Here is a 17,380-nt window from a genome sequence, read left to right as displayed (position 1 = left end):
ACAGATGGACCAGGCAGGATTACACTGAGGCAGGCAGAGCAAAAGGAAGAGCCTGGCTTCCTAGATTCAGCCACAGCACCATCCTTCCAGATACTCATTACGCTCGAACCACTACCAGAAACTACTTTTATCTTAATAAATGCCCACTATCATATGGGGCTGTCTGAGATAATATAGTCATACCAAGTTTCAATAACAGAACACGGGAATCTAAAGAACCCAGGTGTTCCTAGAAATAACAATAAAGGGAGATACGGAAAATAGGTGAAAACTCAATGTATGCACCACAGCGAGTTGCTGTGAATTCTCCTTCAATTTCTTACTTTCTCACTAGTCACTCCTCTTCCTCTCACCCTTGGCCTCCATTTACTGAGTCTGCCAGTCCTTTATTGGAACAGTGACATCACTGACTGTTCCCGATCTCTCATTTTCTCAAGCACGTTTCTAAAGCTGGCCCCTTCCCATCTTTCTCTACAGTCTTTCAGCACACCACTCTGTCATGGCAGGCAGGCCGACCACACCCTGTCTTTTTAACATATTTCAAAACACAGGCAGGGGCATAAAAGCCATTAACGGCTCTCTATGGAATTAAAAAAAAAAAAAAAGCTATCACTCCTCAACTCCTAATATTCATGCCCAAAGAAAAGCTAGAATTCCTCTCAAGGATGTCTCAGCATCCAGTGCCAATCAGTAGAAACCAGTTTTCAAAGGGAAGCCACTTGTACCTCTGGTGGCTTCCCACGAAACTCTTTGGTTTGCATTTCACAATCCCTGAGTGTTAACTCTTACTACAGTAAACTGTGACCTATGTCAAAGGCTGCAGCGAATCTATCCAGCATAAGCATGAAAGGCTCAGAAAGGTTTCCTTAGCTTTTGCTGAGCACACCCTTCTGGATGTTGTGACCCTACCAGATCTTTACACCGGGCACTGCTGTTGAGTTTGTAAAGTTCCAACCTGCAGAGAACTGACAGTAAATGATTCCTGTTTACAGATAATTAATTTTGTCTAGTTTCAGTTGATTTCATTTTTTACTATGGAAGAACCCAATTCACTTTAGCAAGCCTCCTCCTCCCTCTTCCCTGCCTCACCCATTTTCTCCTCCCTCCCTGTTCTTCCCTCCCCCAATTTACTCTCTCTGCAGTTCTTTTGAGTCAATTATAATATCCTGCTCGTGCCATCATTAAGCAGTTAAATAAGCATATTTGACAGAAGCTCATTTTACGATTACACAAGAATCATAATATACACAGTATTAAAAGCATTGGCGTGACAAACCCTATGTTCATTTCTATTACACCCTCAATCTGGAATGCCTTCTTTGGCTCTTTCTGCATGACACTACCAACTCTTCATACTTCACAGAGAAATCTGCCCTCCTCATCATGTCTTCAAACTATAAACCCTGTAATTTTTATGACGTGCCCAGACACAATGTTGCTTTAATTTATCCTACCAATCTTTCTTTTGACAGAGCTGCTGCACAGTGCCCCCTCTCCCACTCAAGTCCCGGGAGCAGTGCATTTTACTGCACAGCAGTAACTCACTTATATGCAAGTGACATCTGGCCTCAACCTGACTACAAGTTCCTGGAGGGCACTGATCACAGCTTATTTTCCTTTTCTCCTCCTTCAGTTGACACAGTAATCACTTATTACTTCCGGTAATCACTTACTTTTATTTGGGAGATCAACTTACTGCACTTTGACTGAAAGGGTTTCCTTTTGAGGAAAACTCAGTGTAAACAGAGAAAATGGTTAGTACTCATTAAAACACCAAATAGTGGGTGGTACTATCTAGAAAGACCCAGAAATTAATTAATGTGCTTCTGGGAAATTTTCCTCTCAACTACTGGACTGATATTTATAGTTGCATTGCTTCTAGTCTTGGATAGGATTAGGGTATGTGGAGTTCAACATTTTTCATTCAATGCATATTTACTGAATATCTACTATATATGTAAGGAGTTTTTGACAGATCTTAGGGATTCATTTACAAACAAAGTATACTTTGAAATCCAAGGCCCTTATATGATAGTGAAGCAGAAATGCAAAAAGGGTAGACAAATAAACATAGAGATTACTGCTGGTAAGTGTCAAATGACATCACAGGATGGTAAAGAAACACAGTGCTCTAGGTGTTTCTGGCTGAACCCTTAAAATAATCATCATCGGTACCCCTAACGGAATAATGCAATGCAACGTGACATCTGCTCTCCAACAACACACACCCCATGTGATTCCCTCTGTGACCTTCACAGTCACTGCCAAGTGTGGGACACCCAGATGTGCCTCTGGTCTAGAGGGTGAATTATGAGGGAATAATAAATGATTCAGATTGCTTTCAGCATATTTGATTTTATGGACTATAAAATACTTTATCAGTTGAAGAGACTACCAAGTAAATTGAATTCTGGTTCTTATAATGCCATATGAAGTCAAAGGACTTCATAATATTTGAGCATTAATATTATTACCAAGCATTTTAATTTTTACGGTTTTACTTATGATAATTATTTTTTGAGAAACCTGGTACTGCACCAACTGCAGTCCATTTAATCATTTTTTATTTTTCTCATGATGACTTTTAATTTTTACCTTTGGTTCCAGGGGACCCTTTGTAAAATATCTTTAAGATTCTACTACATGATATTTCATTAGGAAAGATGTTAGGCATTAAAAATCCAACAAATACAAGGAAATGATAAAGACTTTTGATGTAACTTTTAAATATGGATATACTATTGATAAGGTTCAGACATTTAAATAAAAATAACACATGACCACAATGATAATGATGACTCAACAGTGGGCTTCAATACTTTCCCAAGGTTTTTTTCTTTCTCCGGTATCAAGATTTGCTAAAATTGTTTTAACATTGCCATTTCTACAGATACAGAGTCATGAGACACTTTTCTAGATGTGCATATATATATATATAGTACTTTGTGCTCTCAGTCTACATCTGCAAATATACATATTGTGATTTTTTCATATTTTTAAAAGAATATTTAACTCATAACCTTGTTGGCAAGACACTGCTGAAACACAATAAAACTGTGGAGAAATAGACACTGTACTCCTCCGACAGGTTACACTGAAAGAGGAAAGGGGAGTGAACTTTTTGAGTGGTCCTGTTAAATCGAGGAAAGAAATAAGTAATTAAGTAAGTAAGAGTTTGGACAGTGTCAGTTTATAAAAATAGGCCCATTTATTTCTATTTCTTTTAAAATAAATAAAAGATTAAATAAGAAAAGAGTACAGAGACATACTTATTAGCTTTATTGCTTAAAGGAGTTTTATTCCTTCCTGTTCCCAAGACAGTGTTAGTATTTTATATAGTTTCTTAATGACTGTTTAATGCAAAAATATGCACATACAGCATTTGTATCAACATTTTATACATTGTTATATTCCACCAACCCCCCAACAAGGGCATGACGATCTTTACTTCTTCAAATATGCTTTTTGAGTAGTGCATAGTATTTTGCCATAAAACAGTAGCATGCTCTATTCTATTGAGTTTCTTACTTTTTTCATTTTGTGTAGTGCTGGAGACTGAACCCACAGTCTTGCATATGCTAGCAGACTCTTCCTTTACCCCTGAGCCACACCTCCAGGCCTGCTTTTCTGACTCGCATGGCTGCTATGAAGTCAAGTACCTGCTGTGTGTGTGCTGTCTCCTGCACCTGGGTCTTGGGTTCGTAAGCCATCAGTGAAGTACACGGGATTTTGTTTCTTGAATTCATTTTCATTTGAAATTATAACATAAGCCTCTTCCACAATGACCGCAGCCTGGTCGGTAAAAATGCTATACTTCACCTACTTACTTCAACTGCAGGCATGTGGTTGCTTATGTTTTAAAATTCATTATGTTTAATAAATAAATAAATGCAATCATGTACTGTATTCAGCTAGATACTTAAAATCATTCCCCAGTATTAGATTTCTTCAAGTAAAGCTGTTGTCAGAAGAAGGCTGATCCGGTTTCATGGTTTTTTGTTTTTGGTGTCTTGTTTTGTCTAGGGGGAGAGGTGATAATGATGAAAACTGAAAACAATGTTAAAAACCTGGACTTCAAAGTGCTCATCTGCCAACCACTGCCCTGAGGGCGACATGCAGAAACAATACAAAACACGGGTCATAGTTATACTAATCCCTTTCCCAGAGAGCACATCTTGGCATGTCCATCCCGAGATAGCTGCAGCTCGTTTCGTACAATCACATTTTCATTTTGAAGTTTTCATCCAAAAAGTTTACACCCACCTACCTTTGAGACGCAGTCTAGCGCCTTCCCCACTTAGATCTTAGCAGTAATGTTAGAAATGCTTTCTGGAATTTTTTCCATTGGTGGGCTCTGAAATCCACATCAAAGAGCAGTAATTCTAATACAAGAAGGCAAGGGCCTCCACTTACCATTTGTAATGCATTTACACGGTCCTGCAAATGAAGCATAATACAGAATTATTAAAGCAATGCTGTATGTTTGCAGATTTTTCTGCCTACCTATTATTAGCAAAATATTATGATAAGAACAAAAACCTCTTACTCAGAGGATCTCAGCAACAGAAGAACATGCAGGAAGGATACAATCACCTCTTCTTATTGCACCAATTGGTGGATAAGACCTCTGAGCGCCATTTAATAGTAAATGTGATAAATTCAGATCCAGATACCATGAGGAATCCCTCATATCATTACTACATTGTTCCAATTTTCCACTTAAGGATGTGAAAGAGATAAATGTGCCAGTGTGACTTGAAGCTGGCTGGTAGCTGTGGCACACAAATGACACCAGCACAGACACTAGCCCCTGCAGGTAAACCGTAAGGCCTGTACTTAGCAAAACTTAGACATAACTTCAAGAGTTAAAAGTCATCCACAAATACTGATTAGGAATGATTTCCATAGAGCCAACCCTGACCCTTAGAGGGCCCTGCTATATAGTTACTCTGCAGAGTAGCTACAGAATCTTAATTTATGGAAGTACTTTTCTTAAAGGAGTCACAGACAGCAGCACTGCTTAACAAGCTAAATGATTGAGAAAAAAAGTTTTGAAGTCAACACCTACAATGAAAATGCTCTAGAGGTGAAAGGTGCAAGCTACACATATTCACTCAGTTGAAAAACTGGATGTGACAGGAAGCTGAGTCTGAAGGTCAAGATGAAGGCCAGATTTTCCAGGGCTCAAGGCCACAGGCTTTCTTTGGATATTTTGAGCATCTAGAGGAAATCTTTGGAATCTGGATCTTTTCCTTTAATTAAATTAATGATTCATTGTCCCCTACCCCTCCCTACCACTGAGGTATCACAGAACTAGAGGCAGAATGAACAAGGCCCTCAGTAGCATCCTCTCTGCCTCACTAGAAACTAAGGGATCTCCCTAGAGGGGCTCTGTAAGTGGATTCCCAGTTCTGACACTGGAAAAGTAAGCTAAACAACCTGAAAACATTTGACCATGAGGGTACAAGTTAGCATATTAATGTCATATATTATGGAAGGTCTACCCAAAGCGGGCTAGTGAGTGGCACAATTTGCACAATTTCACTTTGTTGGCATATCTGGAAGGACTTCATCTTGTCACCACAATGAGTTTCATAAGTCAGTATTCCCTGGTGACTAATCAGTGTCCTGTTTGAGCGCTATCCCTAATGCATATGGCACACTGAAGGGTCACTACTCTGCTGCTACCAGGCTTCCTATTCACAACAAAGCCAGGACAACACCAGTCAGCAATGCATCAGCATCTTAGGCAGACTAAGTAGACCAGGTGGCCCTAGCCACTATATATGAACAGCTATGTAGGGATGCCGAGTATTTCCAATCCTTCCGTGGACTTGGTGTTTCCCCCATACCATGCTCTGTGGGTTGATCCTGTTTAATGTTACTATACTTTAAGGCATTTCAAATGACTTGAAATAAGCAAATTCATATAATGTCAAAACAGAAGAGCTTAATTACATTTCCATCTGCTTGCATTCTTATCACACTTATGGCAAAGATAATCTGATTTATGCTATATGTCTGAATTCTATCTAAATATTTGTTTGATTTGTAAACATGTGCCTAGTCATAGGACTATGGACCCAAACAGTCAAAAACACCATCTGTTTAAACCATAAAGACCTATCAGTACTACATCCACATGCAGTGTACTCTTGCCTACTTGTATGCAGTCTACTTTCTTCACAAGAGGTAATGGAGTCAGGAGGCAATAAAAAATTAATGCCAAAACAAAATGTCAGGGGAGCCTGTGCTTGTCCCAAGCCTGACCGTTTGATCTCTGGGAGCCATATGGTGGAAGGAGCCAGTCAACTCATAGATGTTATCTGTGGACCTCTACAGGCATGCCCCCATACACACAAATAAAACAGATGTGGATTTTTCAAAATAAGGAAATAGAAAGTTCTTAGTAACCTACATCTTATTCATTCCAGTTGTCAAACAACAACAGCTAATATGAGTCTAGTCATGCTCCCATTATGGAGCACAGTCAAAGGTCAAAGCCACAGTTTCAAAGTCCCAAGTGTAGAACTTAAGACAAAAGGACTCCTTACCTTTTTAAGTTTACATGGCTTAAAAAATTATGAACATAGAAAACCATACCTGGCCAAATATGCAAGCACTGATCTACTAAACGTTTCAGTGGTGAGGTTTGTTTTTTTATTTTTTTTGTACTCCCCGCCCCTGCATTTCTTTTACTTCCTCTTTGAATTGACAGATTTTGTTTCCATAGATTTTTTTATCTTCAAGCACCACCTCCAGTCTCAACACCCTTTAAAACCCTTATTTCTAAGTCTAAACGTTGAAAAGTATAGTGACATTAAAGGGGTAGTTAAGGACGGGGGAAGACAACCTCCACAGGAATAAAGATACTGTCATGATAGCAAAACCATTTAGGTGCTGGATTAGTGCCTTTATCTTTACAGTTGTAGATTTGGGAGTCTGATTAAAAGATATTTTCCCAGGAAAATGTACATTGTATACAACACACTCTTACAAAATTTTGCATGGGCTTTTAAGACAATGAGAGACTCCACAAAGCTAAGGTCTGCCAGTTCATTTACTGTGCATGAAAACATCTAAAAATAAGATGTAAGAATAGTATACAAATAAATTATTGAATTAAGCTAATCTATTTCTGCTTTATGAAATATTTCTGGATAACCAATACCAGTAATGAGGATAAAAGAAACAAGCGTAATGCAGAGGCAAAAAATTAATTTCTAAGGGGTGTATAAGATTAAACAACAAGAATATAAAAAATATCAAAGAAGAAAGTTGCTTCAAATATCTTGAAGAAAATGTTTAGAGAAGATAAAGTCGACAGTGTTAGCACTGTACTCTCTCTCTCTCTGTCTCTCTCTCTCTGTGTGTGTGTGTGTGTGTGCGTGTGCGTGTGCGTGTGTGTGTGTGTGTGTGTGAGAGAGAGAGAGAGAGAGAGAGAGAGAGAGAGAAAGAGAGAGAGAAAGAGAGAGAGAGATTAGCTAATTCACTTTCTACCATTCTTTTATTGTAAGCAAAGTTTAAGAAACACCTACAGTGCCAACAAAGAATAATTTTAATATTTACAGGACTGCCACAGACAGGCTGCATAGTCACTGGCTTAAAAGTGCAGAGCTAACAGCTATTCTTACACGTGACTACCATACACTATCTAGTGAGAATAATGCAGCTAGACATTGTGTTCTAATTTATTCTGAGCTTGACAGGTCATGTAGGCAGAGCTATATTTGGGAGGAAGCTTACAGCATGCATACTGCTAAAATATATTTTAACTTTTTAGGATGAGGTGAACACTCTGCTGTGACCCATAAATATTCATTTACTTATGGTCAAATGGAGTGTCCATTAGAATGCAGGAATGAACCAAGGCAAATTCATTAATATCACTGCAGATGGGAAAGGACTGTCAGCCAGGTGGGAAATGAGCATGAAATGGATCACTGGTATCTGAATGGTGGATCACTAACAGTTCACTTGAATCAACTGAACCAATCAATTAGACACATTGAATTAGTTATCACATTTAAGCGATGAATTAGAAGCTTACAGATTAAAATAAGAATTCATCTGTCATAGAAACATACCGCTAAAGAACTCTACTGCCCTCATTACAATTACACAGCATGTTCAGAAAAAGGCTCTAAATGTATCCTGAATATAGGAGAAAAACAACATGGGCATACAAACATAAGATGAATCTATCTGTCTGTTCTGCACCAAAACTTTACACATAAAACAATTTGGCAATCCTCTTTGAAACAGGGGACAATGATGGGGATGCAGGTTTTAAAAAAGAAAACCCCACAGTGAGGGCATCTTTCTATTAAAAGCACACAACCTATTCTAGAAGGCAACTGCTCAGCTTCACCCCAAAGACACAGGGCCCCTCTTGTCAACACCAACTTTTCTGTGTGTTTGGGCACACATGTGCCTGTGTGTGTGTGTGTGTGTGTGTGTGTGTGTGTGTGTGTGTGTGCATGTGCCTGTGGAGGCCAGGTGTCAATGTTGGGTGTCTACCTCAATCACTCTCCACTTCGTTTTTTTTTAGATAGGGCTTTTCAATGAATCTGGAACTCAATTATTTGGCTAGGCTACTAGGCGACAAGCCTAAAGCCCCCTCTCACCAGTCCCCATTGCTTTGGTTACATCCATAAACAAAAATACAATTCTGTAAGTGGCGATGGAAATCAGAGCTGCATGCTTGCATTGCAGGTATATTAGCAACTGAGTCATCACATCAAGTCTAATGTCAACTCTATCCAGGGGGCAATGACGCTGTACCTGCTAACCTTTTAACAAAGGGCATTTGTAAGGAACAAAATGAAGAAGCATATACATTTTTCCTTCTGGGTATTTCCTCATAGTAAGTTGTTGCATTTAATAGTTTGTTAATCACTTAACACCACCAACAACAACAACAAAAGTAGAAATAACCTCAATGCATTCTTCCCCAAATGTCAAGATAGTCCAAAGAATGGAAGAACGAAGCTTTTATTGACTGTCACCAACAAGGTATTTCTGAGAGGGATTTCAATAAAACAAAGGTGAAAAAAACCAGTCTCAACAGAGCAACATCAAAAGCAGTTACAACATAGGATAAACTGGTTTTGAATAAACTACATGCAATTATGATGTATACTTCATGCTCCCTTTCAATAAGCAAACAAAGTTATCCTAGACTCTCAAAAGCTTGAGATTAGATGGTACTAGATGGATGCCACTGGTGTAGAAATCATCCAGTGCTTTACCAGTCACCTCATCTCCCTAGATACTACCTATCTATTTATCATTTCATTAGCTACTAATATGCTTTTTTTCAAACTAACCCATTTCATGGTTCAAAACAACAAATCAAAACTAATGAACCAACCACCCCCCAAAAAAACCACTGTAACACATGAAGGTTTTATTTTAAAATGTTGTCACTAAATGACCAAACAGACTTACCAAGAAAAGCAAGTTTCAGGGACATGTCAAATCCTGGCTAGACAGAGTGTCTAATAATACTCCTTGTCATCTTGGCCTGGTGTGGCAAGTGTCTGAGACACAGAGTCAATCATAGGATTTAAAAGCAGACTCAAAGGGTCTCCTCTACTTTCCAGTACATTCTCTTGGGTATTACTGTTGCCAAAATGGAGACCTGTAGGTCAGCAGCTGTTTCCTATGCCTTCCTTCTGCTTCAATCTCAGATTAACACTTAGATGGTGGTTTTGCTTGTTATGAGGTCATTGCTGATCATGACAAGTCAGTTGGCAGTTCCGGAGAAAGTAGCATTGTACTCTCACAAGGATGGGGCGCAGTTTAGTATCTACTGCCGAGGGAAATGCAGAAGGGCCTGAGTGATGGCTTGTAAAGTGAGGAATGAAAATGAGAGGTGGTGGTGAAAGAAGCTTTGTAGATTTGTCTCTAGACTTCAGACTGGAAAATATAGTCTGAAAGGAGCGAGGCAAATGTTGTTTCAAGATGCTATACATTTTTCCACTTGGCTCTATAAACCTAACACTAAAGTTAGTTTTTTTTATGCCACTTCAAAATAAAAAAGCAATGACTTTTATCTTTTAAAATGAAGGATCATTATAAGATTCTTCCTGCTATGCTCATAACAGCCATATTTATAATAACCAGAAGCTGAAAACAACCCAGATGTCCTTCAACAGAGAGGGATGGATACAGAAAATGTGGTACATTTACACAATGGAACACTACTCAGCAATGGCTTCATAAAATTTGATAGAACTGGAAAACATCCTGAGTGAGGTAACCCAGTCACAAAAGAATAGACGTGGTATGCACTCACTGATAAGTGGAAATTAGTCCACAAGTTTGGAATACCCGAGCTACAACTCACAGACTATATGAAGCTCAAGAAGGAAGATCAAAGTGTAGATGCTTCAGTGCTTCTTACAATGATAAACAAAATACTCAGAAGAGGAAATATGGAGACAAAGTGTGAAGCAGAGACTGAAGGAAAGGCCATTTGGAGACTGGCCAATCTGGGGATCCATCCCATACATAGTTGACAAACCTGGATACTACTGCAGATGCCCGGAAATGCTTGCTGACAGGAGCTGTCTCCTGAGAGGCTCTGCCCGAGTCTGACAAATTCAGACGAGGATGCTGGAAGCCAACCATTGGACTGAGCACAGGGTCCCTGATGGAGGAACTGGAGAAGGGATTAAAGGAGCTGAGGGGGTTTGCATCCCCATGGGGGAACAACAGTGTCAACCGGCCAGATCCCTAGGAGCTCCCAGGAACTTGACCACCAACCAAAGAGTACACATGGAGGGACCCATGGCTCTGCCGCATATGTGGCAGAGGATGGCCTTGTTGAGCATCAGTGGTAGGCAAGGCCCTTGGACTTGAGGGTATTTGATATGCCCCAGTGTAGAGGAATGCCAGGGGAGAGGAGGAGGGGGGAGTGGGTGGGTGGGTGAGCACCCTCATAGAAGCAGGGGGAGGGTGGGTTTCAGGGGGGACAACTAGGAAAGGGAATAACATTTGAAATATAAATAAAGAAAATATCCAATAAAAGAAAAAAAGCTGAACAAGTAGAGAGAGAGAGAGAGAGAGAGAGAGAGAGAGAGAGAGAGAGAAAGAGAGAGAAGGTAATGGGGTATATAGGTAGGTATCTACAGAAGGTGAAAGATGGCACCATCTTTCTTCTGGGAATGCCCAATTCCGCATTGAAATGACTAGTTTCAGGGATAAAAAGCCAGTGTTCAGTGTGTGGCATCTGGGCGACAGCACCAGGGAAAATTATCAGCAGAATAAGATGCAGCCTATGGCGGCGGCCCAGGCAATGTAAGTGACAGCTGACATGATTTCTAAGATGAACTATTCCCAGAGAGACATGCAAGAATAGCAGTTGGGCAGTAGAGAAGAAAGCCAGCAACTCAGAACTCAACATATCATCATTTTTTCAAGGACTTATGTACACTTAACAGCACAGAATACAGGCCTCTAGCTGTGAAGTTAGTCACATATTTGAAAAAAAAAAATCTCTTGAAGCCTGAACAGGTCAAATTGAAGTGTTGATTATGTCACAGCTTATGAACAGACTTGTTTCATGAAAAATGTGTGGAAAATATTAGGGTGGTCTTATATTTTCAGATAGTATGGGGATATGCACCTGACGGCTTCCAATTGCAGCTGGGCCGAGGAGAGCCCTGCAGAGGACAACTCCTTTGTTTCCCTCAAGGGCACAAATCCCCTGGGCTTCTTAGAAGAAAATGATAACAAGAAACCCCATATAGGCACAGGACCCTTTGGCCCAAACTCCTTCCTCCTGAGGACTGAATTACAGTCTTATCTTTGTAAGGCTGTTATATGTGTGTGACACAGTAGAGTCTTAAATAGCACAACCACACAGTCCACCCTGGTGGTTAAATGGCTCATCTATGCGCAATTCCAACAATCTGCATCCTGGCTTACACACAGCTTCATTGACTCAAGCCTGTACAGGGCGTTGCCGTGTTCCGCCCACATGTTCCTGTGCACAGCTACTTCTCAGTGTTATGTGCCAGAGGGGCTGCAGCTGAGGAACGTCAAGACCTGAGCTGGACGGTTTAAAGCTATTTGGCTGACTTTGTGTCATATTTTATTCTTCCTATTCGGTTTGGCTTTAATTAAAACACTATTATTAATCTTTATTTCCTAATATACACAGAGAGGCACCAAAGAAAGGTGGGTAACAGATACAAAATAAACCTCGGATTACCCTACCCTTGTGCAACCAATTGGTAACTGTTTATATATATATATATATATGTATATATATATATATATAATGATATAGAGGAAAAACACAAATGAATAACTTGTTTACACATCCCTGTAGGAAGCATACCTGAGGGCTGGATTATACTGTATGCCCAAAAATAAAGCAGATGTATTTTTTAGCTATCCAACTTAAATATCCTAAATATTCCTATCTATGAAATACTTAACTGCTTTATCTTCAAATTGAGCTGTATTCTGAGTATTCACTGCAGACTGACTAGCGTCTTCCCAAGGTGGACGCTTAAATAGCAGATTCGGCTGTTTAAGAGAGATGGGAGTTATGAAAGAGTAGGAAAGCTCTCTTATCTTAAAGTTATTGGGAGTGCTCAAAATAGTATAGCAGTAAAAATAACATAAATACAAACCATAATTTCCAGCTAATATTTGAATTTTAACATTTAGAGAAAATAGCATCATTCAATATTATTAAATGGTTCCCCAGATAAGTCCTTATTGCATTTAAAACCACAACATGTAGAGAAATCATCACTTGAAACATTGTCCCCTGCAGGCTGATAAAAAACACCGGGATTTAGCTTAAATATGCCCGAGTTGTCTTGATTTCACAAAACCACACTGAAAGAAATGGATACTCAGTTCCCAGGTCTAAGAGGAGAGGGAATACGTAGAATATGGCTTTTCGTTAGCCACCCCGTGCAGTCTCCGCTACCGTGAGTGGTGCTCAGACTCTCAAGCTTACCATAGACAATGGAATATCCAGGACGTTCAGTCATTTTAGACCAGGAAGGTCGAATCATGTGACATTAGCCTTTCCTTCTTTGCCAAATTACTCTAAATTCTACCAACAGAAATTTTATCTTGCATAGAATTTGTAAAAGACTTATTCCCAACATTCCTGTGCTAGTTCATCTCTTAAAGGGCAAGCATTTTTTAATTAGATTACCATGAAGCTAGTCCAGGAGTGGGGTGAGTAGCCAGATCTAGCCAGCTACTTGTTTTCACAGGACCACGAACTGAAATAAAGTCATTATATTTTTATTTGGTTGAACAAAACCAATGGAGAGTACTACTATGTGAAATTGTATAAAATCAAAATGTCAGTGTCCTTAAACTAAGCTTTACTGGAACTTAGTCTGAGGATTGTGTATGCCTTCGCTATGGTATTTTTCATGACACAGTGCTTAGCTTGAGCATAAGACAGACACGACTGTAGGTAGTTAGATTCTGGACCTTTCAATAAGCAGAGTGGCTACTAAAAGATGTTGCCGTCTGCTAAGAATTACTTTCTACTTGACAGAGGTCATTGTGTATTTCTGGAGTGGACAGGATGATATGTAAACACACACACACACACACACACACACTGTGGCAGGGAGAGGAGAGAACAGAGAGAAAAGAGTTTGGTTCAGAAGCTGCTATATTGCCTAGGTTTCTGTTAGTAGCGCTCCTGCGTTTGTCCTTTGCCATCTTGTTATTTCTGGCATTAGTTGGTCTTGTCTCTGGCTGGTATTTGTGCCTCCTGTGAGGCTATATGGCTATTTCTGCAACACTGGATGTCTGGGTTTCCCCTGTTACAGATTGCTAATGTGCTGCCCACTTTTTGGGTGTCCTTGCAGCCCTAGCATGCCTTGCCCCAGGTTGTCTGTGTGAACCAGGCAGTGCCTGTTTGCTCCTTCAGCTAGTGCTGATGGTCTATGCTGCTGCAGGACCTTTTCCAAGTGCTGGTCACTCTGCTGGGCAGCCTATCTCCCAACCAGGTTGGTGCACACAAGGCTAGCCTAGCTGCTGAGGCCCTGAGTCTAGGCAAAAGTCTGGCAGGCTAAGGCCTGAGCAAAGGACAACATCAAAAGGACAAATCGGCAACCAACAAATTAGGAAAAGATCTTCACCAACCCTACATCAGATAGAGGGCTAATATCCAATATATACAAAGAACTCAGCAAGTTAGACCCCAGAAAACCAACTAACCCTATTAAAAAATGGGGTACAGAGTTAAACAAAGAATTCTCACCTGAAGAACTTTGGATGGCGGAGAAACATCTTTAAAAATGCTCAACTTCACTAGTCATCAGGGAAATGCAAATCAAAACAACCCTGAGATTTCACTTTACACCAGTCAGAATGGCTAAGATTAAAAACTCAGGAGACAGCAGGTGTTGGCAAGGATGTGGAGAAAGAGGAACACTCCTCTACTGCTGGTGGAATTGCAAATTAGAACAACCACTCTGGAAATCAGTCTAGAGGTTCCTCAGAAAACTGGGCACCTCACTTCCGAAAGATCCTGCTATACCACTCATGGGCATATACCCAGAGGATTCCCCAGCATGTAATAAGGATATATGCTCCACTATGTTCATAGCAGCCCTATTTATAATAGCCAGAAGCTGGAAAGAACCCAGGTATCCCTCAACAGAAGAATGGATGCAAAAAATGTGGTATATATACACAATGGAGTACTATTCAGCCATTAGAAACAATGAATTCATGAAATTCTTAGGCAAATGGATGGAGCTGGAGAACATCATACTAAGTGAGGTAACCCAGTCTCAAAAGATCAATCATGGTATGCACTCACTAATAAGTGGAATTAGCCTGGAAAACTGTAATACCCAAAACATAATCCACACATCAAATGAGGTACAAGAAGAACGGAGGAGTGGCCCCTGGTTCTGGAAAGACTCAGTGTAGCAGTATAAGACAAAACCAGAACAGGGAAATGGGAAGGGATGGGTGGGAGAACAGAGGGAGGGAAGGGGGCTTATGTGACTTTTGGGGAGTGGGGGACCAGAAAAAGGGAAATCATTTGAAATGTAAATAAAAATATGTCGAATAAAATTAAAAAAAAAAACAAAAAACAAAAAAAAAAGGGAGAGAAGAGAAAGTGCAGTATTATTTTACAATTTTACTACACTGTTTCCAAGCTGAGCATGTATAGATACCAATGCTTGGACTGCAGACTACTCCTCAGGACATTGTTTATTCCTTTTAGGAAGTTTTATTTTTCATTTTCTTCCAATGCCTTATTTCCTTTCTTCCCCCCTCCTTCATCTCCACTAATTTATGTATTTAATTCCTTCACATTTATTGGGATAGGTACTATGTTAGACATAAGATCAATAAGGAAGATAAAGTCTGTCTTTTTGCATGGAGCTCAAATTTCAAAGGATAGCAAAAATATAAATAAAGAAGGTATACCGGAACTATCCTTGTGATATGGGTGAAGGTTTACTGTGCATAGGCTGGGAAGGTTTAGTCCTTATAAAGAGACAGTATCTGAGCTGATGCTTATAGGATGGAAATGAGAAAGCCACTGAAAAATCTAGGAAGAAGTAAATTACTTCTCATTCAGCCAGGAATAGGTATGATGTAGAATGACAGAGATCAGAGTGATTGTCCTTCATTCTGAGGTCTGAGAACCACAGGGATGCTGTACTGTCGACTGAACCAGCTCTTTCCATTGCTTGCATCAAAAAAATCAACTGGTTTTTCAAATTTTAGGTACCAAAACTTGTATTAGCTCCTTTTAGCATATGTTTTAAATTTTAATATTCCCCCAATTCCCAGAAGCAGATGGCTATTAATTTTATTTAAAGTAAAAAAGAAAGAACATTAGTGTTGAATTTCAAATCATGCTTATAGGAAGCATAGTCTGTAATACAAGTCTACTTCAAATTAATCTAATTCATCCCTCTCTCTTTTCTTTTTCTCCTTATTTCCTCTTTATTTCTTCTGCTATGCATATCAGGCTGGCCTCAAAATTACAATCCTCCTGTCACAGTCTCCTAAGTCCTACTATACCCATTCTTGAAAAGAACAAGCTAAACAAACCCTCATCTTAACAGTTCTGGGAAAGACAATATGCTGACAATGAGATTTGGTAATAATCCTAAACAAGTAATAAATCCTTTTTAGTTATCTTGGCTATTTCATGTGAGGCTTTAGAGGTCCACTGGAAGCCTCTTCTGAGACATCTCCTTAAAAACCCTGATGCCACAAAAACACTTCTGACACTTAGTTTTAAAAGCTGTTGGGTAACAGTACAACAATGTCCAAACAGAAACTGCTTTTTGTACATAATTTTATACTTATTTTACTACACCATGAAAGGGAATGTATTGTTGCTGTATGTGTTTTTTAAGTAGGTTCTAATATTAGGCCAGCTCCAACACATGGGTTTAAACTCACTAGGGGAATAGCAGAAGGACAAAGAAGCAATCTTAAATGTAATTAGCCGAGTCACCATGAGACAGGACGCTGCTCCTGTGCTGGCATCCCATTTCTTTGAGCTGTAGACTGCAGCATGCTCTCCACTATCAGGGAGCACAAGTCTTCAAGTCTGCCTGCACTTGGGGCAAATCTATTGGTTCTCTTCTAAAAAGGTCATCTACGCAACTGGAATGGATGATAAAGGTAGAAGATGATGCATAGCCAGTGTTTTCTACTTTCCTTGATGAATAAATACGAGATATTAAGCAGTACGTGCTATTTATTGACACACTAATATCGTCGTACTGTAAAATAAAACAGTAAAGTTCTACAAAATTAAATCCAGAAACAAATGTAGTACAGACTCTGGAAAACAAGAATGCATTAGAGCTAATTTTAAAATCTAAAAACCATCATGGATCATGATATGAGGAAGTGCTCATTAGCCATTTTCCAGCTCATTTTAGGTTTATTGCCTTTTACACAATTTAAAATTTATGGAAATGTTTGAATGGTGCCTTTAATTTTTGCCAGAATATTTTGAACTTGGTTTAAGACTGAAACTGAAGAAGCCTGAGGAGGGTTTTAATAACAACTTTCTTCAGGCTGTTTATTTAAAACACGATGAGTAAGCACAAAGCAAAGGTGCAAACTGAAGAGAGAAAAATGAGCCTTTCTCCTTCCTAGAAGGGTCTGAGGTTTCTGGATTGTTCAGAATCTTGAACCAAGAAATGAAATCTTGCTTGCCCTTTAGTAGCCATATCTATCTGATATTGTCCTAGCCACTGTGTGTGTATAAACTTGGTATCTAAGAGCTCATGAGTAGTTTTAAAATTATAGAAAGTCAGCCAGATGCTTCATTAATGCTGTCATTAGTGTTGCCCAACATATTTAGTGTGCTCAAGAAACTCACAAAATTCCTTATAATGTT

The 17,380-nt window shown here is 39.4% G+C and overlaps 1 protein-coding gene across 1 annotated transcript in view; it reads right to left on the bottom strand.

Moving 5' to 3' along the window:
• Cep128 (centrosomal protein 128) overlaps nt 1-17,380 on the bottom strand; it is a 376,076-nt gene that overhangs the window by 53,996 nt on the left and 304,700 nt on the right. Inside the window, exon 22 of the mRNA XM_052186712.1 lies at nt 4,414-4,437. Coding sequence (XP_052042672.1) covers nt 4,414-4,437 — 24 coding nt within the window. The remainder of the gene's footprint in view (nt 1-4,413; nt 4,438-17,380) is intronic.

Source organism: Apodemus sylvaticus, chromosome 6, assembly GCF_947179515.1.
Source record: "Apodemus sylvaticus chromosome 6, mApoSyl1.1, whole genome shotgun sequence".
NCBI lineage: Eukaryota > Metazoa > Chordata > Mammalia > Rodentia > Muridae > Apodemus > Apodemus sylvaticus.
Note: the sequence above shows the minus strand (reverse complement) of the source record. Positions and strands in the feature narration are given on the sequence as shown.